Below are 25,852 nucleotides of genomic sequence, written 5' to 3' on the forward strand. Positions count from 1 at the left end.
GCACTTGTTTAACTTACCTACTTTCAGGTAGGTGATTATACCATCTTAAAAGATCTCATTTTCCCTGTCAAGATACTTTTTTTTAATTGCCAGTTAGCTATTAAAGTTTCTGCTTTTTGAATTCTTGACCTATTGAGTGTCTGCGAAGTACTTTACCTAGGCTTCCACTTTGGATTTTTAAAAATTCTAGTAAGAAATGTACTTGATCATTTGGTAGAGAAGAGAGCTGGACCTCTTTGAGGTTCACATATAGGGTTTAGACAAGCACATGAATTGCCGGTAGTAGTAGTCCAGGCAACTTAGTCCACTCAACCTGTAGAGAGAGAGCCAATTCCCAGGCTAGATCAATAAGAATAAACATTCAAATTAGGATCAAACATTCAGATTTTAGGAATCAAAAAGACAAGCTTTAGATGTACCCAAGACCTGAGTAGGATCCAAGCATTCCCTGGAGTTTCCTGTAACTTTTTTAAAGGATTTAAAAATATATATATTTTGGCATACTTCCATTTTCTCAAATTTATGTGTATTGATGATTATTGGACTGGACCATTTAAAAAAACCCATTTTCACTTTCTGGCAACCTGCTGTGGATGTAACTAGTCATCATTGTGGGCTTTATTCACGTGAAATGGAAAGGTTCTTTTCAGCCCTTATGGTCAGGATGTTTCTGTAAATAGCCTTTTGTAAAAAGGCAGTGGGAAGGTATGCCCTGGGGTTTATCTTAATATTGCTTATAGTACTTATAACATCTGAGGCATTTAATGATTATTATTTAAATTACATTTATAATGATTTCGATTCGCCTTTTAATCAAGCTTTCCGATCTGGGAAGTGGCAGATTTCCAAACCTTTGCCCCTGGGGGGGAGGGGTTTGCTCTTATGCCTTCCAAGAGACTTCACTCCGGCAGGTAGGCGACGGATGCTCTAGGGAAGCGTCCCTCGAGTAATTCATGTACGCTTGCGCGTTGGGACCCCTTTGTTACTCCCCCCTCCCCGCCTCCGGCCTGGCCGCGCTTGCGCAGTAGGTTCTGCGCCGACAAGTGTATTAGAGCTCCGGCTCCGGCTGGGGGCGAGCAGACCTCGAGCAGCCGACGGAGCTGCCGGGTCACTTTTGGGCGCTGCTACCTCCGCTTCTAACTCCCGGGGCCGCGGGACAGGGACGGGAATTGTCCTGGAAGGGCACGGCCCTTCCCACCCAAGCAGCAGTAATGTCGACCTCGGCGGCGATTTATCTGCTGTCCACATTGGGGGGCTATGTGATGACCTCGTTCCTGCTGCTCAAGTACCCGACTCTGCTACACCAGAGGAAGAAGCAGCGATTCCTTAGTAAACACATCTCTCACCGCGGAGGTGAGCGCGGCGCCGGTGACAGCGTGCAGTGGCGGGGAGAGGGCCCCCGCCCGGGGCCCGAGAGGCGTTGGAGCCTGGGAGGGGTGGGGAGAGGCGGGAGCGTGGATGGAAGGTCTCCTGGGAGCTGCTGCGGCTGTGTAACGGAGGGCGGGGGGCTCCTGAGGGAAATAGGCGCTAAGGCACGGGGTCGCTTCAGGATTCCCCGGGGACGGGGGGGGGCCCCCCAGTGGGGGGGCTACCGGATCGCTGTAACGTGATTCCTGCTTGGGGGAGGGAGAAGATGCTACGTGGGAAAGGGGGACCACCGACACCGTGGTCCAGCGTGAGGGACTCTGGGGCTGTAACGTTTGTTTTGGGTCCCTAGTCGGGGGTGTCGGAGCGCCATAATGATGAAACCGCGTAAGGGGGAAAGAGATTAGGGCGCCATATCTGGGCGCTCAGGTGCAGGTTTGTGGGGGCGTTCTATACAGCATAGCTTTGGGGTCCCTTTAAAGTGAGCATCCGAAGCGTGGGGGACGAGACGGGAGCTTGGGCAATGGGGGACGTTTCTGCGGGGGAGTGCTGGAGAGGATTGTCAAGGGGTATCGCAGAGAAAGAGGGGATATCTCAGGGTCACTAGTGGGCGAATCTGGAAATAGCCTTTGGCGCTAATGATGGCTTGCAGGATCCTCCAGGCTTCTTTGGATGCTGTGGAAGGGTTCCAGGGCCGAAGGCTGGGAGCAGCGAGTCCAGCCCAAGCACCTACCTGTAACCATGGTTTCCGGCGCTAGCTTCTCCGCGCCCCAACTTGGAGTGGGAAATGAGGGCTCAGCAGGGATGGCTTTTTCAAGGTCATTGTAAGCAGCGTGTTTGCAGGGCCAGGGAAAGAACCCGTGGTCTCTTAGCTCCCACCCGCTCAATACAGCCTTAACTTGAACCCTGTGAGGAGTAATCGGATAGCCAAAAGGATTACGTGTACGGGGGTTCAGATTTCACTCTGACACTACCTGTGTGACTGTGGAAGTCATTTAAGCTCCCTGGGCCTCGATTGCCTTCACTGCAAAGTAAAGGGATTAGACTAGACAGACTCTCAGGCTCCTCAAAGGATCTCTGATCTTAGTATATGAAAAGATTCTCGTGCTAATAGAAGCAGGCCTGGATACTTCAACTCTGAATTTTTCTAGTTAGCTTTTTCAGAGACCTTTACCTCTCTATTTCAAAACGGCGTATACTGAATTCAGCAAACATTTTTTTAAAGTGTTCAGCTTCAGAGCACTTTGCTAAGCAGGGAAGATATAAAGACAAAAAACCAAAATTCCTGCCTTGAAAGAAGTTAAACGTTTGTGTTCCTGGAGCTGTTCAAGGTGCTACAACAAATATAACCATAGCACCCACTAGCACCAAGCCATTCCCGGAATTTAAGTATTATTTAAGAGATTAACTTTAAGGCATGGTTCTTGCCTCCTAGAGCTTTACCATTTAAATGTGAATTTTCACATCTACTAGCTCCCTTTACAATCAAAGGATTAGGGCAAACTTAAATTTCAAAATGGTGGGACTATCATCAGTCAGGCAACAAGCACGTCAGGCAACAAGTGCTCATTATATGTCAGGTACTGAGTTAAATAATAGGGATACAAAAAGGAAAAAAGTCTTACTCTAAAGGTGGATTTAATCTTTATTCTAGTTGGTTCCTGGTGAGGTGGAGGATAAAGTTTTTCACTATTCACAGTTGTTAACTACCCCAATTTGGCTCAATTTGTTTTCTTTCTAGTAGGTGTGGTGTATACTCTTAATGACTAAACCGTAGGGACTTAAATAAACACTATTGCCTCATCCTTTGCACTAAATATCAAGCTTATATGATTGAGTCTTTTTTGCTCTATAATCATTGTTCATTGGTGATCATCGTGTTGGGAATAAGGAAAATCAGAGGAAAATAATTAAAATGATTAGCTGGTATTGTTGATACATTTAAAAAAAACCATAAAAAGAAAGTGTTAGATCAAAAATTCTTTATTTTAGACCTAAAATTCTATAAAAGATGTTTTCATCAAATAAAGTCATATATTTATGATATATGTTATAACAAACGGAATACATAGAGTGCTGGGCCTGGAGTAAGGAAGATCTCAGTTCTCTCAAATCTGGCGTCTGGCTATATGTAATATTGGGCAAGTCACTTAACCAGTGCTTTCCTCAGTTTCCTCAATTGGATAAGAAGGATAATAGTAATACTGACCTCCCAGGGTTGTTGTGAGGATCAAATGAGATATTTGTGAAGTGCTTAACATAGTTTCTGACACATAGTTGGCATTATTTAAATGGGGATGATTGCTGCTGTTGTTAAAATCCTATATGTGTAAGATATTCAGGGCTGAATAGTGTAGTAAGAGAAAAAAAAAAAAAACCTAGACTTGGAGTCAGCTATACTATCTACCTTATTAGTTTGTAATAGAAGGAAATGAGACAATTTTCAGAATACTATGTAAATTGTAAAGTGCTTTATAAATGGCAGTTACTCTTTTTGTGCAATTATATTTTTATACTAAGAAAAGTAAATCTTAAGCTTTTTGAAGTTTTGGAACTAAGATAATCTTTGAGTCGTAGAGCCAGAAGGTACATCAGAGATCTAGTGACCTCACTCAGCTGATTCTAATCTTTGAATAGAAGATCTTTCTTGATACAAATTTTGAACACCTCCCACTTGATAATAGATTTGCAATTAGTACAACATTAAAAAAGATGATAAGAATGATTGGTGTGAATATGAATTTGGGTCTTTGGTATTACTCTCCCCCTCATTTCACAGATGAAAAAGCTCAAACATGAGAGGAGAGGTTGAGTAACTGGCCAAACTAGTTAAGCGCACAGCTAGTTAATCAGAGAACTGGGACTAGAAAACAAGTTTCTGACTTTTTAGTTTGCTATTTATCTCGTCACCTCAGACTGCTGGTATTTATTTCTAAAACACTTTATTTCTTCATAAGCATGAATACTTTTCCTCCATTGGTTTCAAATTATATAATTTGAAAAATAATGTTGATGTAGTAGAAAGAGACCTGGATTTAAATAGCTGTTTTACTACCTACTACTTATAATGCTTGTATCTACGTAGCTCACAGTGTTGATTGGATTAAATTAGAATGTATGTAGAACATGATATGCTTGTGAAGTTTTACATAAATCTTGAGTATATACTAACTCATTAATTATTTATAATAGTTATAGGTATATTTGTTGTTGTTAGTCCTTCCTCTGGAAAAGGACCAAGACATCAGGGAGGTGATGCCATGACATGCAAGTGAATTGGATTTAAGTGAGGGAGGGCTGTGCAAGGTCACCTGCCTCACTTTCCCCTCCAGAGAGGGGGTCCAGTGGCAAAATATATCTCAGAACTACTGGATATCTATATAACATAGTAATATTCAAAAATGAGTAACTGAACTCACTATTTCATGTGTTCTGCTATTTCTGCTGACCTAGAGAATAGATTTATTGTCCTGTGCAGTGATCTTGAAGGTATTTATAGTAAGATGGCATATGAATTCCTCCTAAATCATACCTAAACAGTGAAGCCCCAAGGTATGCAACAAATATGGTCTAAAAAACAGTGTAATTTAACACTTTGCATCTTTTGTGTATTGAGTATCTGGGATAGAAACTCACAACCAAGATTTAACGATAGTGTTTCATTTTGAAAGGATATTTAAAAGCAAGATGCTGTAATGGAATTAATAGCTCTACCAAGACCATTGATCAAAAATTAGAGATTGCCTGGTGAGAGACGAAAAGATAGTGCCAAAGAAAAACTTGATTTACTTTGTAGTAATAGTCATTACTTTTTTTGTCCAGTGAAAACCTTTAACTCATTTCTAAGTTGCAGATGTCTCCCATGCTGGGTAAAAGTGAAGTTGAAATATTAATTATACAATGTGAAATGTATAATTTGAACCTGTATAAGGATGGACTGGACACTATCTGCTTGCTTTAACTTGATTTTTGGGTTGAGAAAGAATGGAATCATGTTATGCTTCCAACCTTTCAAATTTTTACTCTTTAATCCTACCAAAAGAAGCCTGCATTTTAAGGATGTTTCCAAAAACAAATCCTCATTTTGGAAAAGTGGGAAGCTTTAGTCTAAAGAGCAAAAAGATTGTATATTGTTGACTTTGATCTCCTTGTGATGTCTTTGGAGAAGATTCAAGGAAAAAAAGTCACATTCTTATGTTTATTTTTTCAATGCTTATGTGTTATAATAAGGAAACAAAAAGTCTTGCATTTCTGATTTGAGACTGTTCCATACTTATCTGGAAAAAAATTAACTATTTATTGAGGACTTAATATGTGCCAAGTATTATACTAGGCACTAAAGATATAAAGACCAGAAGAAAAGTGACCCGGCCCTCAGAGGACTTACATTCTCTTGTGAGGGGACACAGACAAATATACAATACATACAAAATAAATAAATACATAGTTGGGAGGGGGGCACAGCAAAGGATTAGTAGCTGCTAGGAAGAAGTTGGGAGTAAAGTCAAGAAAGGCCTTAAAATAGGAGTGATACTGGATCTGAGCTTTGGAAGAAGCTACAGGATATGAGAACTAGAGAAAGATAGGGAGGGAATATAATTTAGGCATGATAGGACAACCTGTACAAAGACAGAAATTTCACATAGAATGCTACCTATGAGGAACAGCAAATAGGCAGATTTGACTGGATGGAGCACAGAATGGCTCAAGGAAAATAACAAGCCCTAGAACAATGTAAGGCAGGTTATGAGAGGTTTTAAATGTCAAATAGAGGAGTTTGTATTTGATCCTTGAGGTGAGGGGGGAGCAACTAAACATTTTCTAACAGGATCAATGGCATGGCCAGACTTGGGCTTTAGGAATATCTGCTTGGCTGCTAAATGGAGGAGGGATTGAAAGGAGGGAGAATGATTAGGTGGCTCTAGGGAAGAGGTTAATGGAACTGGCCTGAACTATGTTGGTGACCATCAAGAGCAGAGATAATATTGATAATAGTCGTCATTTTTATGGTACAGTGTTTTAAGATTTGCATAGTGCTTTACAAATACCTTATTTGATTCTTATAACAGTTATTAATGGTAGATTATGTTATTATCCTCATTTTACAAAATGAGGAAACTGAGCTAGAGAAGAAGAATTTATAAAACTTTGATATAACTCTTAAGATTTCAAACCTGGATTACTGCAAGTATGTAGTGCTTTCAAGAAAAATGGGGAAATTAGAAAAGAGGGTGAGTTTTGGTAGAAAGATAATGAATTCTGTAATGGAAAAGAGGATTGTTTTGTATTTGACCTAGTTTATATGCTATTAATTATTTTATTTTATTTATTTGTTTTTGATGAGGCCATTGGGGTCAAGTGACTAGCCCAAGGTCACACAGCTAAGAAGTGTTAAGTGTCTGAGGTCAAATTTGAACCCAGGTCCTGACTTCTTAGCTGATGCTCTATCCACTACACCACCTAGCTGCCCCTAATAAATACTTTTATTTCTAGATTGATTGAGATACCACTATCACAGAAAGAGAAGCAGTAGGGAGTGGTGGATAGAAAGAAAACTAGTCCTGGTGCCAAGATGATGTGGATCCAAGTCCCACCATGTATACTTATTGGCTGTGTAACTATAGGCACATCTTTAAATCTCTGTGCTGTAGGCCAGAAGTGTCAAATACACTGTTCACATACCATAAATAATTAATTCTTTTTATTCCCACACACTTATTTAAATCATATTTAAAAACATTCCTCAGTGAGGCCCAAACCAGATTAAAATGTAATTAGGAAATAATTAAAAAAAAAACAAAACACTATGGTATAATGGAAATATGTGGTTTTCTAAGTCAATTTGCTCCTGCAGGGATGTGTATGTACAAGCAGGTGCATGCATTTAAAGTTCTCCATATTTCAGAATGACTTTACTGATAGTGATAGGCTGTGTTTCTATGACTATAAGTTATAACATTGTTTTCTGAATATTCAGTAGTTCTATAATAAACTTGGTGAGTGTCAATACCACCGGTATCTATCCTTAAATGGAAATCTAAATCCAGTTTGGAGATTCTCGGTATACACAAGAGATTTAAGACCCTTTTATAATGGGCCGCTCCTTATCCACAAGTAAATGCAGTTTTCCTAACAGCCCACAAATGTAGAGAGTGCTTTATGATTTACAAAGCACTTTTCCATACAACAGCATTGTGAGAAAGTACTATTAATCCCTTTTACCAGATGAGGAAAATGAGGCCCAGAGAACTAAGAAGCCGCCTCCCCTGTGGTTATCTGAGAATAATAGGCAGAGATAGGAAGCAAACCTTGGGTGTCATGAGTCCCTAGTCCAAATCCGGTGCATTTTTGACTATGCTTTTGTGTAGAATATCTAAGCATAATGGGAATGAGGGATTAAAATTGGGGCTATTCAGGGGAAGACTTTCTCCAAAATTTGAGTAATGTTTACCTTGTTAAAGAAAATAAAGAGGACATGTGTAAAAGAATGGAGGCAGGAATGTATAAATTATGCAAGGGTCAGCATGGAAACTATTTGGCTGCTGTGGATATCCTATAATAGGAGTCACTTTTTATATTGTTTTTAACAGTATTTGCCATTTTTCATAGTTGAGCACTGTTTGTGACCTCCACAGGAAAAAAATGTTGGGAATGGTGTATGAATTATTATGAATTATTTAGAATGAAGGAAATTCGAAGATATTTCATGAAAGAAAAAAGAAAAAATATTTCCTTGAAGAATGGCAGACTTTTTTAAATTCATGGCCTAGTTACTGTCCAGATTCTCAGTGTAAAGTAATTTGCATCATTAATTTTGTTTATCAAGCTTTAAGATGCTATTGATAAGATCTAGATTTAAGGAACCAAAATGAGATTAGGGTTTCTGGTGGTCAGGGAGTTAAATGATAAGGTCTAGTGGCAGATTCGAGGTTCAGGGAGCCAAATGGAGAGGTTTGGCTCCCCTGTAACTCCCTTGGGATTCGACGCAAGGGCAGGGAGTTTTGCAGGTCAGACTCAGTGGGGGTTGGGAGAACTGGATCTCCTATTGGAATTCAAAGGGATGCTTTTTGACCAGGATTTGTAATTGAATTAAAGGCTCTGGCATCCCAGAAAGACAATTTGTCTGAGAAGGATATGCCTCAGCCAGGTGTGGCTGGGAATCTGAAAGGAATCACAGATCAATAAGAAATACAGTTTCTTAAAGGGACCACTGTCTGTTTCACTATAAATGTAAATAAGTGTGTGTGTGAATAAGAACTAATGAGTTTCATTTTTAAATTTAAAGAGGAAAAATGTATTTGTCTGTAGCTGATATTGACTGTATTTTTTAGGAACCTCATGGAGGGTTAGCTATGAAATTTCCATTATTAAATTTGTTAATAGGAAGAAGGATCTTAATAGCAGTTGTCTTATGTATTGAATGAGTCAGCGAAAAGAAGAATATAGGTAGAAATTGGTATGTAAATTTTCTAGTTAAAAATTATTCCTCATCTCTCCTCCCTCCTTTTTCCTCCCCTCACCAAATCTGATCTGCTGCTATTTGCCCCACACACTGAAGGTTGCTGGAAGATGTGGTTCTTGCCCATAGGAAGGTTTGCAGGGCATTGTGCCCAACCCGTTATTTTATTGTTGAGAAGACTGGCTCTATCAGAGCAGAGCAGCAGCTTCTTTTTTGTTGTTATCTTAGGGAATTATCTGGAATACTGGGTAACTGAGTGGCTTGTCCAGAGTCATATAGCTGGTACTTGTCAAAGGTCTTGTTGATGTCAGAGCAGGCTCTTCCCTCCTCTGCCCCCACCCTGTCATAAATAGGGTGACTAACTTCCATTACACAAGAGGACAATTTCCTACTAAACTATAAAATATTGATTAGGAGACTAGTAGGAGTTCAGAGGAGAGAGCCATCAGATTTCAGCTTCAGGTGAAATAATCTTTAAAACCAAAAGCTCTTGGGCCTTACAGAGAAGGAAGGCTTTGAGCTAGAGATAGATGAATAGAATTTGGAAATTGTAGGCAAATGAAACTACTGGACTAAGGACAGAAATGAATAAGAGTGAGCAGTAAAAAAAGAGAAGGGTGCCTTGATTGGAACTGAGGGCACTAAGTCACAATACCTTGCATTCATACAATGCTTCAGAATCCACAAAACATTTTTCCTCACACAACCAGGGAGATAAATAATGCAGTTGTTATTTTCAATAAATTACTTAATCTCTCAGCCTCATTTTCTTCATCTATAAAAAGAAGACAGTATGATTATCTCAGCTTGTATCCTGGTGTTATTGTGAAGATCAAATGAAAAAATATATGTGTGAAAGCACTTTGAAAACAACTGATTAGTATTATTGTTATTTTTGAATTAGTACTTTGACAGCTGGGTGGCAAATGGATAGAGAGCGGTTAGGAGTTGAGTTAGGAACTCTCATCTTCCTGAGTTCAAATCTGGCCTCAGACACTCACTTGTTGTGTGACCCTGGGCAATTCAAATAACCTTGTCTGCCTCAATTTCCTCATCTCTAAAAGGAACTGGAGAAGGAAATGGCAAACCACTCTGGTATCTCTGCCAAGAAAACCCCAAATGGGGTCATGAAGAGTGGGACACAACTGAAAAATGATTGAAAAACAAACATCTCTGTCAAGGAAACTCAAAATCAAGGAGACCAGTCAAGGCTGTTATAAATAGGTCATAACAGTTTATATATAAAAGGGTTATAAACACATGGAACTGAGTAAGGGCAGTGTGAATGAGAACCAAGAGTTAAATCCAAAAAACATTTTGGAATAAGAAATGAGATCAGGTAAACTATTTAGGCCCATCATGAAATTGTTTATTTCTCATACTGTTAGCTCCCACTTCCTAAATTTTAACTTGACTTCTCTTTGATCCCTTATTTAGTCACCCCTTAATTCTTTTTTTTAGACATTCTTTTTCTACCTTTCCTTTTTTCCTTGCCTATAGTCTGCCATTTCACTTCTGCATTCTCCTCCACATTTGATTCTCTCTTTCCCCTGTTATTGTTTTTGTTCTGCTATTCCTGAAACCTGGGTAATGCATACAATCTGCCTTTTTTGCATCTACTTGGGAGTTGCCAAACACAGATAGAAATGATTAAATCACCTGAAAAGCATCTACTACAAATTTATGCTTTCTGACCTCTAGGCAATACAACCATCTTTTATTACCCCATCTTTTGTTGACTAAATATATATATATATATATGTATACATATTTTATAAACATACATGCATATATATGTATATAGATTGATATACCCACAGCATGTGAGAGAACAAGCATGAGAGTTTGCATTTATCTAATGCAACCTATATATATAGGTTGTGCCCAGGCACTGTGCTAAGCACTTTTACAATTATCATCACATTTATCCTAATGATCACCATGGAATGCAGATGCTTCCTTTTACAAATGAAGAAACTAAGGGAAACAGAATTTAGTGGTCATAAATGTAGTAGGTGTCTGAGGCCAAACTTGAACCTCCATCTTCTTAACTTAGGCCCAGTGATCTATCCAGTATGAGCTAGCCAACTATATTTAAACCTAATCTAACCTCTCAAGCCCCAAACTACTCTTTCCCACTCCACCCATGTCTGTCTGTGTCTGTATTGGGTCTTTGACTCTGTCTCTCCCTTATTCTCCCTCCTTTCTCTTTCTTCTTTTTGTCCCCTTCTCTTTCCCCTCCCCTCTCTCTTTCTCTTTCTCTTTCTGTCTCTTGTTTCTCTCTCTTCTACTCTCCTTTTACTTGCTTCTCTTTCCCTCTATAGAATTGTCATTAGGGCATTGAGTTTGGACTTGTGATTTCACTAGTATAGGGAACTTCCAGGAGAGAAAGCTCCATTTTCTAATGTAGATTGGTACCTTCTTAAAGAGTTATCCTGTACATGGACGCTGATCATCATCAAGACTTGAAAATGAAGATCTTTGTGACTTCAAGCCTGGCTCTCTAGTCATTACTCCATGCCTTTATTTCATCAGCCCCATGTAATCTAGTTTTCTCTATAATGAAGCCTCCTTCAAGAATCCTGAATGACTCTTTTATCACCAAAAACAATGTTTATTTATTTTTCCCTTTCTTATTCTACCTTTCTACAATGCTTAACCCTCTTGAGCACTTCTGGAAATTTATCTTATTTGGAATAATTTGAACTAGACAAAGATCATGCTATAGTGAATATAATACTGTATTCAAGACAAAATGTTCTAGCTTCAGATAATACCCTAGTCACTAGTTGTATGAAGGTGGGTAATTTAATACCTCATTTTCCTCATTTATTAAAATGAGAGGGTAGTAAACAATTTGATTGGCGGGCCTAAATCTATTTACTTTATCATGGTACTATGATTCTATGGCAATACATACTTTATGATTTTTCTACCTACAGTTCTTATCAGTCCTTTTTGTTATGCAGATGAGTCTCAGATCTATTTATCCAGCCCTAACCTTTCAGTCTTCAGTCTTAACATTTTCAACTACCCGTTTATTGGACATTTCATACTGAATTTTCCATATGCATTTTAAATTCAACTTGTCCAAAACTGAAATCATTATGATTCTTCAAAATCTTTTTCTCTTCCTAACTTACTTAGTACTTCCAAAGAAACTCATAGATCAAAGTTTTTGGGGCAAGAGCTCACTCACCATTTGACAAAAATTGCTGGGAAAATTGAAAAGTAGTTTGTCTCAGCTTTTAAGTATAAACCAACATTTCACACCATATACAAGAGTAATGTCAAAATGGGTAAATGATCTAGACATAAAGGGTGACACAGACAAACTGGGAGGGGGGGGGTGTCATGGAAAATTTACCTCTCAGATATATGCATAATAGAAGAGTTTATGATCAAAGAATTAAAGAGAATCACAGGTTAATTTTGATTGCAGGAAATTAAAAAGATTTTGCACAAACAAAACCAATGCAAAATAAGAAGGAAGGCAGAAGACTAGGAAATACTTTATAGCAAGTTTCTTTGATAAAAGACCTAATTTCTCAAATATTTAGGGAATTGAATCAAATTTATAAAAATAAGAGCCATTCCCCCAACTTGATAAATGGTCAAAGGAAATGAATGGGCAGTTTTCAGAGGGAGAAAGCAAAGATATTAATAATCACATAAAATGCTCTAAATCACTATTAGAAAATGTAAATAAAAAAACCTCTTGGTATTTATTACCTCATCTGTCAGATCGTCTAACATGGCAGAAAAAAGAAAATGATAAGTGTTGGAAAGGGATATAGAAAAGTAGATTTACATGTTCTCATTATGGCAATTATCTGTCATGAAAAAAAGGCAAGAAGAAGCTTTTACGTTGGAGGGGAAGGAGAGGAAGAGGAGAGGGAGAGTGAGTGAACCTTACTCTCATCAGAATTGGCTCAAATAGGAAATAATATACATATGCAATAGGAATATAGAAATTTATCTTATGCTGCAGGAAAATAGGAAAGGAATGGGATATGGGAAGGGGGAAGGGTGAGAAGGGAGGGCATATTGGGGAAGGGGAGTGGTCACTAGGAAAATACTTTTGAGGAGGGACAGGGTGAAAGGAGAGAGAATAAATGGGGGGAAATGAAATTAGCAAAAGTAATTGTAAAAATAATTTTCAAAGCAAGTTTGTCTGATAGAATATTATTGTTCTTTGGAAAATGATGAGCAGGAAACCCTTAGGAAAAAAGAAAAAAAGTCCTTTATGAACAAAGTGAAAGATACTGTTTACAAAGTAATAGCAATGTTCTGGGATAACCTGCTGTAAATGACTTTGTTATTCTCAGTAGTACAATCATCTGCAACTACTCTAAAGATCTTACAACCAAAAATCCAGATCCATACCTAGAGAAGGAATTGATTGAGTCTGAATATAGGTCTCGCTCTCTTTATTTTTAACTTTTTCTTTTGTGTTTTTATTTTCAGTAGAGTAGGAGATCTATGTTTTCTTTCACACCTTGATTTATAGAAATGTTTTGAATAACTTCATATGTGGTTTCTCAATTGTGGGTGGGAATAAGGAGAGAACCTAGAGCTCAAAAATCTTAAAAGTAGATTTACAAATGCAGCGTTAGTGGAGTTGTATACTCCCCATTCTGGGAAACAATTTGAAATAATACCCCACATAGCTACATAAAACTGTTACATATACCCTTTATCCAGCAATTCCACTGCCAGGTCTATATCCCAAAGAGATCAAAGAAAAGGGAAAATGACTTTTATGTACAAAAATACTTATAACAGGACTTTTTGTGGTTGCAAAGAATTGGAAATTGAGGGACAGCTCATCAATTTGGAAATGACTTACTAGATTATGGTAGATGATTGTGATGGAATATAATATACTGAATCCATATAGTTAGGGATTATTGTTCCTTTAATTTTATAATCTTTTCTGGTGTCAATTGGAGGAAGACCCAAATTGAAATTATCTTCTTTCCACATTCTACTCTGTATTATCCCTTGTTAGAATTGTGGGGATTTTGTCTTTATGAAAACTTTTTAATTAGGTGAAACTTGCATTTGAATGTTGTGTTATGGTATTTTTTAGATTCTTTAAAAACTAACAAGCAACAGAAAAAAGTAGTTTAAATGGTCATTTAATGCACTTATAAATGCACTTTGAATTAATAACCTATGAAATCATTCAATATAACTTTCCTGAAGGAAGTAAAACTTTGTATGTCTTCTTGCTATGGAGAGATTGTTTTCCTATTTCTATTATGTTGCCAGAATGTTTTCCCAAATCTTTGTTAGTCTTTTAGTTTTTAAATATTTTGCTAGCTTTCATGGATTTTGATTTTGTGAGGCTATTGTTTACATTATCTGTAAAACTATTGTCATTTTAGTTTTAGACTGCTTTTTTTTCTTCTTCTGTGCCTAATTCCATTTAAACATTAGGTGTTTAAGTTTTTGCTGAGGTATAAGCCATCTTCTTTGTCATTGCTTCTTTCCCAAGAAAGCAAGAATGAGTTACTGGATCTCTGGAGGATCTTTTAGTCATTCTGTCTGCTCAAGTTGCTTTGGACATGGCTTAAACATTGCTTGCTCCTGAAGACAGCTCAAGAAACAAAGCTCAATAAACATTAACCTCTTAAAATAGTGTATTTTGAGTTAGGTTGCATTATATGATGTCCTTGGACAAGTTGGATTTATCTTCTTAAAATATAGCAATTTAGACAAGAATTGCATTTTTATATTAGTAAAATGAATCAGTGATCATTTATTTGGTGTTTCTACAGGTGCTGGAGAGAACTTGGAGAACACAATGGCAGCCTTTCGACAGTAAGTATGTAAAAAAGAGATTCCTATGTCATATATGCCTTTAGTAGAAGACAATTGCCTTAACTGAGGAAATAAGTTATGTGATGGTGCTGTTTTTATACTTTTAAAAGTTTCTTTAAAATTGATCCCTTGTGTTTTTAAATCAGTCACTTTCCCCCTTTTCCCCACTAATGCCTGTTTGTGACAAAGAAAAACAATTAAATAAAAATGCTCAATAGGAAGACCATACCTTGCAACTTAATTGGTTTAATGTTTTAGTAGTCTTCTATTTCCCTTCTTTGAGAGGTAAGTGTTTTATTATATCTTCTCCAGAACATTCATTGGTATTTCCAGTTCTTTATTTAGTAATCCTTAGTTCAAACTTCCTTTTGATGATTTTTATATTGTCATAGTCATTGTGTAAATGTTATGGAATATTATTGTTCTGTAAGTAAGAAATGACCAGCAGAATGAATACAGAGAGGCTTGGAGAGACTTACATGAACTGATGCTAAGTGAAATGAGCAGAACCAAGAGATCATTATATACATCAACAACAATAGTGTATGAAGATGTACTCTGATGGAAGTGGATTTATTTAACAAAGAGACCTAATTCAGTTTCAATTGATCAATGATGGACAGAAACAGCTATACCCAAAGAAAAAAAAATACTGGGAAATGAATGTAAACTGTTTGCATTTTTGTTTGCATCACTTAGCACTTAGAAGACTACTAAAACATTAAACCAATTAAGTTGCAAGGTATGGTCTTCCTATTGAGCATTTTTATTTCATACCATTTCATACTCATTTTTTATTTCATACCACATCATTTTGTAGAAATCGTTTCTTTGAAGTCCTTATTTATATTCACTATTTTTTCCCTTTTTTATTTATTTTATTATAATAACTTTTTATTGACAGAACCCATGCCAGGGTAATTTTTTTATAACTTTATCCTTTGCACTCACTTCTGTTCCGATTTTTCCCTCCCATCCTCCAACCCCCTCCGCTAGATGGCAAGCAGTCCTATATATATTGAATATGTCGTAGCATATCCTAGATACTATATGTGTGCAGAACCAAACAGTTTTCTTGTTGCACAGGGGGAATTGGATTCGGAAGGTAAAAATAACCTGGGAAGAAAAACAAAAATGTTTTCCCACTTTGTTGCTTCCCTTCTAATCTTGTTTGCATTAGTTTTGTTTGTACAGAAGCTTTTTAATTTGATGTAATCAAAATTTTGTATATTCACTATTTGTTACTGCACAATACCATTTCACTATCTTCAGATACCATAGTTTTTTTTTTGTTTGTTTTGTTTTTTTTTAAACACTCCATTTCCTAATCTAACACTCATTTTGTTTCTAGTTTTACACTATAGAGACTTTGGTTTTTTACTAGAACTTTGCTAATGTTTTTGACTTCTTTGAGTTTGTGTCTAGAAGTGGGATTGGTGAGTTGATGGATTTGTTTGTTTCAGTGAGTCAAATAGGGTTAAGTGACTTACCCAGGATCACAAACTTAATATTAAATGTCTAAGGTTGGATTTGAACTCAGGCCTGCCTGAATTCAGGGCCAGTGCTCTATCCATTGTGCTGACAGCCCCTGGGTCAAAAGATTTGGACAATTTAATCACTTTTGTTGCATACTTCCATCTTGAAATTTAAAATAGCTGGAAACTCCACAGTTCTGCCACAGTACATCAATGTGCTTTTCTTGTCATAGCCTGTTCAACATTAATTGTTAATGTTTTCATTTTTACCAGTATTCATGGCATTAAGATCCCAAGAGTTGTTTTGACTTCCATTTCTCTTAAACAAAAGACTTGTATTATACTTTGAAGTGGTCCTCCATAATTTTTTACAAATCTATTTTTGAAAATTATTTGTTCATATTCTTTCATCATTTTTATTAGGGAATGACTGATTTGGGTTTTTATACAGTTGTGTCAATTCCCTGCATAATTTGGATATTGGAATTTTGTCAGTGATATTTGATTTGTTTCAAATATTTTCCTCTCTTCTAATGTTGTTAGATTTTATTTATACAAAAGCTTTTTAAATTTCATATGATTGATTTTATGATTCTTTTTGTCCTTGTTAATAAAACTCCATTCAAAAAAACCTATTAAATATTTGATAGAAAGAGTGTTGGGCTTCTGCATAGCTGAAAAATGAGAAACTACAGTTTTTCAAGCTGAAAGCAAACATAACTTTGAACAAATTGATGCTAATTACTCTGAGAAAGAATTAAAACAATATGTTTTTTAAAAGATTATGTTGTATGTCTTTCAGACTAATGAATTTATAAAGATGGGTGTCTCTAGTTCTTTGAGCCCTCCCCAGATCTTTTAGTCTTTTGAGAGTTTATTTTTATAGTCTCTTTTGAAAAGATATCATAATGTATATGTTTCTAAGAACTTTACAGGGAAGCAGAAAGAGGAAACTGAAATGAAGTCTGAGTATGTTGTTGCTTGTCTTAATTGACTAAATGGTTACTATCAATCTCATGAGAAGATTTTCTTTTGCCCTAAATGCCAAAAGTGCATTAAAAAATTAAAAAACCACTTGAAAGAAAATGGTTTGTCTATATGAAGAATAATCTTTTCTTGCACAGTTGTTTGAGTCTATGTGTATTTGCATAAGTAGGTATTTCTAGGAAATCTGGATTTTATTTCTGGTTTTCTCTTTGGCCTATTTAATGACCTTTTTCCTTTCAAATTATTTCCCCCTTCTGTGTCTGTTTTCTTACTTGGTCCAATGGTTCTGCTTTTCTGTTTTCCAAGGCTCCTCTGAAAAATATATTTTTTCCCTACATTTTAAAATTCTCTGTTTCTTCTATAAAATTAGGCAGTTCCCCTTTGGTCATTGTACCATGGAAAACAGTTTTAAATGACTCCATTTACAGTATTTATTTCACGACTCTGTGATTTCATCATTATGAAACTGTAGCCATCTATTCATATGAAATGGTCTGTGGTCCAAAAATATTTATCTAAGTTATTTTGGTTAAATTCTCATTATCTTTGGAAGAGAAGTGTGGTACCTTTGTGTTGATTTTTAAGTGTCAAATTATTGTTGACATCTTTGAAAATTGTGCTTTCTCTTTGAATAATTTCAACATTCTGTAAAAATGTTTTTTTACAAACTTTTTTCTCTGAAGTTCTTACCTAAAACTGGTCCCTGTGAAATATAAACTAAAACCACTGTAGTTAAGAAATTTGTAAAGACAGGAGATTTTAAATGACAAATGTTATAATGACTAGAATTTGGTTTTTTGAAAATTATCATTTGAAATTCTTCCCAGTCATAAAAAAAAAAAATCTACTTTTTTTTTTTTTCCCTTTTTTTTTCTTCTTGCTAGACATAGCACTTCTGGAGTAAAACATTTTCTTTAAAGGGGCACATTTTTCTTCTTTAGCAGTACTGTTATTCAAATCAAATACTAAGTGTAAAAAAAGAATTATATATAGCCTTCTCTGTAAATCTTTGTATAGCTTTTTGGATTTCTTAATTTTTTCTTTGAATTTTTTCTAGTGCATTAAAAAAAGGAAGTTACTATTTTAGGTTCCTTATGACTTTGAAGATGTATTTTTTTTTTGAAAGATTATCGTTTACTGGCTTCAGAATTCTCCATAGACATAAATAAAATAGCCTTAAATTTCAGTTTTTCCTTTTTTTTTTTTTTTTTTTTCCCTGTATTCATCTCTTTGCTTTGTGATTTAGTGATCTTCGGACTCAAATTTCACTATATTGAAGACTTTTGTTTTTACTTTTCCTTAGCATTTTTAATATATTTCTCCTAGGTTCTATAATTACATGCAATAATTTTTCCCCTCTTGGAAGTTAAAAGCTTAGAGTGATCAGGATATCAGGATAGGAGGTGAACAGCCTTCCTGCCTACTTTACTCTTTGTCTGCTTTTGCTGAGAATTAGGTCAAGGAAGAGCTAGGCCTTTTTTGGAGAGGAGGGGGCAAAGGAGTCAGAAGAACTCATTTAACCCTGATTGATAAGGGGGCCAATTCACTGTCCCTCAGACTGTTGGAGGGCCAGACTATAGTAAAGACAAAAACTTTGTTTTGTGGGCCTTTAAATAAAGAAACTTCATAACCCTGGGTGAGGGGGCTAATCGTCCTCAGCTGCCACATCTGGCCCCCTGGCCATAGTTTGAGGACCCCTGATTTATGTAAAACTGTGATGCAGAGCTGAGTGATTGAGTATTAGTTCATGTGATGACTATGTTATTTCTAGATCAATAAGATGGAAGAAGCAACATCTATCTTATGAATAACAATCAGATTTAGAATCTTTGTTATGTCTGGGGCATTGTTAACTTGTTATATATAAACATTGCCTCTCCCAATAAGATCTAAGATCCTTTTCATCACGAATTTTTGTTGTTCAGTTGTGTTCAACCCTCTGTGACCTCATTTGGGAGATTTTCTTGGCTAAGATATTGGAATGGTTTGCCATTTTCCTCTTCAGCTCATTTTGCAGATGAGGAAACTGAGGCGAACAGGATTCAATTACTTGCCCAGGGCCACACAGCTAGTAAGTGTCTGAGGAAGATAAATTTATTCTCTGTACCACCTGTCTGCCCAGGGCATCAGGAGTAGGTGGGATTTTTGAATCTGTACATTGTGTCTCACACTGCAGGTATTTAATAAATGTATGTTGATTGAAAGGTGCTGGGATTTTGATGATAAGGAATCTGAAATTAAAAAGAATCATTATCATCAGATGATAATAGGTGGCTGAACAACTGTTGTTTGTGTATATATATATTTATATGCTTAATAACACTGTTATTTAGAGTGTTAGAGGTTAGTTAGTACCTCAGAGCAAATCTCTTGCTCTCCTCATGTATCCAATCAGTTGCTAAGTCTTACAGCTTCTGTATCCTTCTCTTCTCTTACTTAGCCATCATGACTATCAGGTTTTCATCACTTTTCACCTGGACTATTATTTATCATAGCCCTCTCATTGATCTTCTCTGCCTCAGATCTTCCTTTCTTCAATATGTGTATATGTGTGCCTGACAGAGCGGTCAATAGAACCTTCCAAGCTCCTGTTGGTCCAATCAGCCACAGTTAGATACACTATAACTTGACTGTAATAGAGTGATATCATTTTGGTCCTCTTGGAGATGAACAATTATAAACTCTGGTGATTCCTGACCACCTTTCTTTGTCCCTTGTGCTACTTCTGGATATCCTCATGCTAAAGAAATACTCCCCTATTCTTTTCCTTCTTTGGCTCTCTTAAAAAATCAGAACAAGAAAAGTCCTTTACTGATTCCCCAAGCTTCTAGAGTAGTCCCTCTTAAAACTACCTTGTCATTCATTATAACTACATTATGTCTATACTTACTTGTTTGAGTAGGTATTCTCTTTGTGAGGGATAGAAAATCCTATCCAAAAATGACTACTCAGAGACCTCTCAGAAGTAAAAAGCAGAAAAGTTGTTTATTTAATTAATTCTCATGAGAATGAGCAATTCCACTGCGAGGAGGGAAAGAGAGAGCGCTCACAGTAGAAGGGCTAAAGAAGGGGATAAGGTATACAGTTTTTATAGGGTTTAGATACAAAGGATTACATCATGAGTTGGAGAACATTAAGAGATAGGTGCTCCCCCCCTCCCCCCTTAATTGGATGTTATTCGTGCCAAAAACAGCAGATTCCTAGTTCTGGGAGGAACCATACATCAGGCAACTAATTGGCCAGATGTTGGTAACTTGAACAGTGATAAATGTCATCATTCGAGGTTAAATACATATGTCTGAAATCTAAGTATATATTGGCTACCACACAACATACTCACTCAGATCACAGAGACCTAGAGAAACTAAAAATACAGAAGAGGAAGTTAAATGTCCTTGGAAGTTCAGCTGCTGGAAGTTCTTCACCTTATCTTTACTACATATAGCTGCTGGAAGTTCTTCAACTACACACACACATCTTGGATCTCCTCTGTATCCCTAACACACTTAGCATGGTGCCTAGCACTTGCTGATTGATTAAATAAAAAAAAAAATGTGAGAATATTTGTGTGAGTATATGCCTGTGTGCATTTTCTCATATATGGTATATATAAAAATCAATGAAAGTTCAAGAGGAGATCACTCATTAACTATGTATGGGTACTTTATAAGTTAAAGTTTCTGTATTCAAATGTAAATAGGTCTAAATTGTGACTAAAATAGACATTATGTACTTAAGGCTTCCTGGAGTTTATTCTTCACATGAATGTGGGTCATCATCTATACATCCAGATTTCTAAGAGAGGGGGGAGACAGATAGATAGATGGAAAGAAATGAAGAAAGAAAAGAAAGAAGGAAAGGTTAATTTATAATTATAAAGATTGGGGTCAATATTTGGAAGTGCCCATGCCAACCAGAATGAGAGAAGGGTTCAGTCTCCCAGATACCCCTTCCCCTCTTCCAAAAAAATAAAAAAAGGGAATTGGGAACCAAAGAGCAAAGATCAGTGTTAGCTGAAGGCTGTTAGAGAGGAGAGATCCCTCCACACGCTAAGTGTGGAACTATACAGTAGTAGAATAAGTAACAAGGATCCTGTTACATTAGAGCTAATAAAACTAGGTTGTTAGGGTAGGTGATCATATCTGAATACCCATACAGCACCTTTGTCCTTATAGTAATTGACTGAGCATGAATGAAGGATGCAAATTGTATTTGTAGCAGCTAGGATTACAAGTTGGCACACAATCAAGGTTATTAACAATAGAGATGCTTTTTTGTTTTCAGTCAATACTAGCCACAGATCTGTTTATTTTATGTAACCCTCGTGAGAACATTTGATTAATAAAGTTACAGTACAACATTTAAATAGGTTTAATTCGGAAACTATGTGCATTTTTTTCTTCCCTGGCATCAGCTCTTTCTTGCTTTTGCCTTCCCTAAAGGTTTTTTTTTTTTTTGTTTGTTTGTTTGTTTGTTTTTTTATGTCCTATCAACAACCCATTGCAAACTTAGCTAGAACCTCTCTGCTTATTAAGGTAAAATAAATACATATTGTTGCTATTCCTGACACAAAATGAAGGCCAGAGTGATAACAAAGTTTATTTTAAATATACTGTCTCATTTTTGACAGTGTCAAATTCATAAATTAGATATCATAGATTCAATTTATAATCTAATATATTTATGTTAAACACTTTTAAATTAAATATATTAGATGTATTTGTTATTAAATATATACATTTAATGTCCCTCATATACAAGTGAAGAAACTTGAGATCGAAAAAGATTATGTGATATACCCAGATCCCACAAGCTAAGCGATGAGAGTCAGATTTGGTGATTATGCTCAAATTACATTAGCTTCCCAAACTGTCCTAGATATTCTAACTGTTGGTTTGACTTTGTTACTTTACTAGTAGGAAACATGCTGCTAATTAGAAAAAATAATTTAGCTACATTTATAAGATATTACTGCAAAGTTATTCACAGCAGGATTCTAAGATATTCATCATACTTTAGATTAAAAAAATAACAAAACTTTATTGGCTATACATCTTGCTCATAATAAATACATCTCTAGTTTGGCAATTGTTAATGCTGTAAAGTTACCCATGCATATAACCTGTAAATAAAAGGCTATTAAATAAATAATTAAATACATACATACATACATACATACATACATCTCTAGTTAGAGGTATTTAACCAGGGGCCTGTGAATTTTTTTCAACGCCAGTAACAGAATTTCAGTGTAATTGGTTTCCTTTGTAATCTTATGTGTCTTACACATTTAAAAACATAAATGTTTTTATGAGAAAGGAGGTTGTAGGCTTGAATAGACTGAAGAAGGGGTACATGACATTAAAAATATGTATCAAATCAAAAAAAGGGATAATCTCTGCTTTGTTCAAATCTAAAAAAAAAAAAAAAAAGTAGATTTCTTATTTTAGCATTACTGTTACTTCCCAGCAACTCCTGGCTTTTTTCACCACAGAAGTACTGTTGGGCAAAACAAATGAACACATTGAGTATGTTGATGATGTATTGATAACATGGCACATTCTCTTCCCGCCTTTGCCTACAAGCGCGAGAGTTGCTTCACAGTTAGTCCTCTAAAGTGTTAGAACTTTTAAAAAATGTAATATATTTTTGAGGAAATGATTATAAGAAACAATTACTTTGCTTTCCTTGAATTTATGGTGCAGCTTAGGTATTCAGTAGTTGATACTAAAAATTTTAAAATATAAGCATACTTAATTTCTTTTTTCACCTGTAAAATGAGAATATTGGATTCACTGATATTTATGGCTCCTTCTAGCATAGAGCTTCTAGAAAATAGACCCATTAGTCTGTAGAGTTTCATAAGCAGACTTCATTTTTCAGACAGAAAGAAAATGACGGTTTTCCTTATGCTTAACTTCGTAACTTAAGCTCATGTTAGTAGGACTTTGGTGACAGTAAATCCTATCTTTTTGGTGAGTGTACCTTGAAATTTCTAACTCCATTTATTATTTCGAGACCTAACTTGGCTTTAGTTGGTTTATTTGACAAGCTTTTTTTTTTTTTTAATAGCTTTTTATTTACAAGATATATGCATGGGTAATTTTTCAGCATTGACAGTTGCAAATCCTTTTGTTCCAACTTTTGTCCTCCTTCACTCCACCCCTTCCCCCAGATGGCAGGTTGACCAATACATGTTAAATATGTTAAATTATAAGTTAAATACAATATATGTATACATGTCCAAACAGTTATTTTGCTGTATAAAAAGAATTGGACTTTGAAATAGTGTACAATTAGCATGTGAAGGAAATCAGAAAATGCAGACGGACAAAAATAGAGGGATTGGGAATTCTATGTAGTAGTTCATAGTCATCTCCCAGAGTTTTTTCCCTGGATGTAGCTGGTTCAGTTCATTACTGCTCTATTGGAACTGATTTGGCTCATCTCATTGTTGAAGAGGGCCACTTGACAAGCTTTTTTTGAATAATTATAATGTCTCTGCCCTGTAGTGTAGAAGATAGAAAACAAGAATATATGGGTCATCATCATCTTTATCACTATTTATTTTTAGGAATTTACAAGATAGTTGGAAAGCTATATCATTCAGACTCTAAAATAGTTTATAGGTGAATGATAATGTAGTAACATTCCATATTTACAGCCACATTTTGAGGGAAAAAAAACAAAGTTTTATCTTAAATAAGTCGTACATTTTCTCTTGCTTAAAAAAGAGAGAGAAAAGAAAACCATGTCTTGAAATAGGAACTCTGCATCCGAATGGGCTTTCCAATGAAATGAATTGTTTGAACTAAAGTGCATTCTTCCAAGTGCTCAAATAACATTCCTTTGTTTAATCAGAAATGAAATAAGCTAATATTTGTACATTTTTGGGGACAGCTAAAGAGAAAGAAAGATCTTTTTGGTTGATAAGAGGGAATAATTTTCAGAAAGCATCAAGGTAGAAAGAAAGAAAACATCACTTTAAGATGAGCACCCTTTTTTTTTTTGTTAATTCACTTGATTTTATTTTGTTAAAATGTATGGTTGTATATTTTTATAGCTTTATATGTGATTTCTTATTTTGTATACTTATTTGATTTGTTTTTGATAATGATTAAATTTGTTTTTTGTTTTAATAACTAAGTATTGATAGGCTAAACGTTCTTAACTATTTTTGTGGCATGGACTCCTTAGGCAGCAATCTGTTAAAAGACTATATAGATCCCTTATCAAAATAATGTTTTTAAATGCATAAAATAAAATACATAGAATTACAAAGGAAACCAGTTGTATTGACAAAGTTAGTAAAATATTAAAAACCCAAGGTCACACTGATGAAGTTTGAATGCCCTCAATTCCTGGTGGTCACGAGGTTAGTGGCAATAAATGTTAAGTCCAAACTAGCTCCCTGGAGGTCTCAGGATCAGCCAAAATCAGGCTAAGTAAAAGTCTTTAGGGGAAGAAGTTAAAGAAGCAGGCAAACTGCCAGGAGTTTTGACAAAGATCTCTTCTTGATTCTGGAGTCCAGAATCTCCACCTTTCTCCTCTTCCTCCTGCCACCAAGTGAGACTCTGGCCTCTGTCATCCCACCCTCTAATTCTTGCCTACAATTAGCCTTAAGTGCTCCATTGTCTGATTCAACTATACCTTTTAAGAGTTTCAGCCCTTTATAATAAGAGAGCTGTTAAATATCCCTTTTAATTGGCCACAGATTTAAAGTAAAAGAATTCACTTATTCCCAAATTATTAGTTGCAAAATAAAAGTTTATTGTTGGATAGAAACCAGTGTGTCAAGGTGCTGACTTCTATAGTAGCAAAGACCTATTAGGGAAATGGAATTTTACTCTGTGAGAATCAGCGGGCAGAGTCCTAGCAGTTGAGCAAGCTACCTTAGGCCTTCTGCAAGGAGCTAATATATCGAGTATCTCGGTGGGGTCTGAGACAGCGCCAGCTAATTAGACCTGGATTCCTCAATTGAATGAGAATTTAGAATTTCTATGGGAGTTGATTTGCCCCTGAATAGTATTGCTTCTCTTATCCTGGGAGGATGGACTCTGTCTCTAGACTTCTTGGAGCCTGGGAGATCCTGATCTCTGAGATCAGAAAAGGGGACATAATCTCTAAGAGTGATAATCTTAAAGGGAAAGGGAACACAGTTTCAGTAAAGGGAACAGTTTCCCTCCCTCTTCAACACAACCCCAAATTCAACACAATCCTGTAATTTACTTGAGGCTAAATTCAGATTGACCTCTAAAGGCTAACAATAATTGATGCAAACAGAGAATAAAATTCAAGTTACTTGGAAATGAATCTTCTTAGTAGTAAGAAAAGAAATCACATGGTAATTATAGGGATAAAAGTTCAACAGATCAAGCCATACAAGCAACTACAAATCCATCCAATTATGTTAACATCTGGTCCATTTTTCACCATATTTTCTACAAAAAATAATGAGATACTTTATAGTACTTTACTAAAATCTAGGTATAAATCTATATATAATGTATGGCATATATGCATGTGCATGTATATATGTATGTATGTATATTCAACCAACATTCCTCTGATATACTAGTTGAACATATTAAAAAAGAAAATGTGGGTGAAGGACAGCCATATAGTACAATGGATAGATTACTAGTCCTGAAGTCAGGTGGATCTAAACGCAAATCCGGTCTCAGACACTTAACATTTGCTATCTGTGTGATCCTATCCTAGGCAAGTCACTTAACCTCAG

At 36.0% G+C, this 25,852-nt stretch overlaps 1 protein-coding gene across 2 annotated transcripts in view; it reads left to right on the top strand.

Moving 5' to 3' along the window:
* Window positions 1–1,036: 1,036 nt before the first annotated feature.
* GDPD1 (glycerophosphodiester phosphodiesterase domain containing 1) overlaps window positions 1,037–25,852 on the top strand; it is a 59,488-nt gene continuing 34,672 nt past the window's right edge. Inside the window, exons 1-2 of one of the 2 annotated variants that reach the window (XR_002770144.2) lie at window positions 1,037–1,353; window positions 14,608–14,650. Coding sequence is in view for 1 of the 2 variants with exons in the window: in XM_003767920.4 (XP_003767968.1) it covers window positions 1,212–1,353; window positions 14,608–14,650 (185 nt within the window). In the remaining variant the exon portion in view is untranslated. The remainder of the gene's footprint in view (window positions 1,354–14,607; window positions 14,651–25,852) is intronic. The other variant, XM_003767920.4, reaches the window with a different exon arrangement.

Source organism: Sarcophilus harrisii, chromosome 4 (genome assembly GCF_902635505.1).
Source record: "Sarcophilus harrisii chromosome 4, mSarHar1.11, whole genome shotgun sequence".
Classification (NCBI taxonomy): domain Eukaryota; kingdom Metazoa; phylum Chordata; class Mammalia; order Dasyuromorphia; family Dasyuridae; genus Sarcophilus; species Sarcophilus harrisii.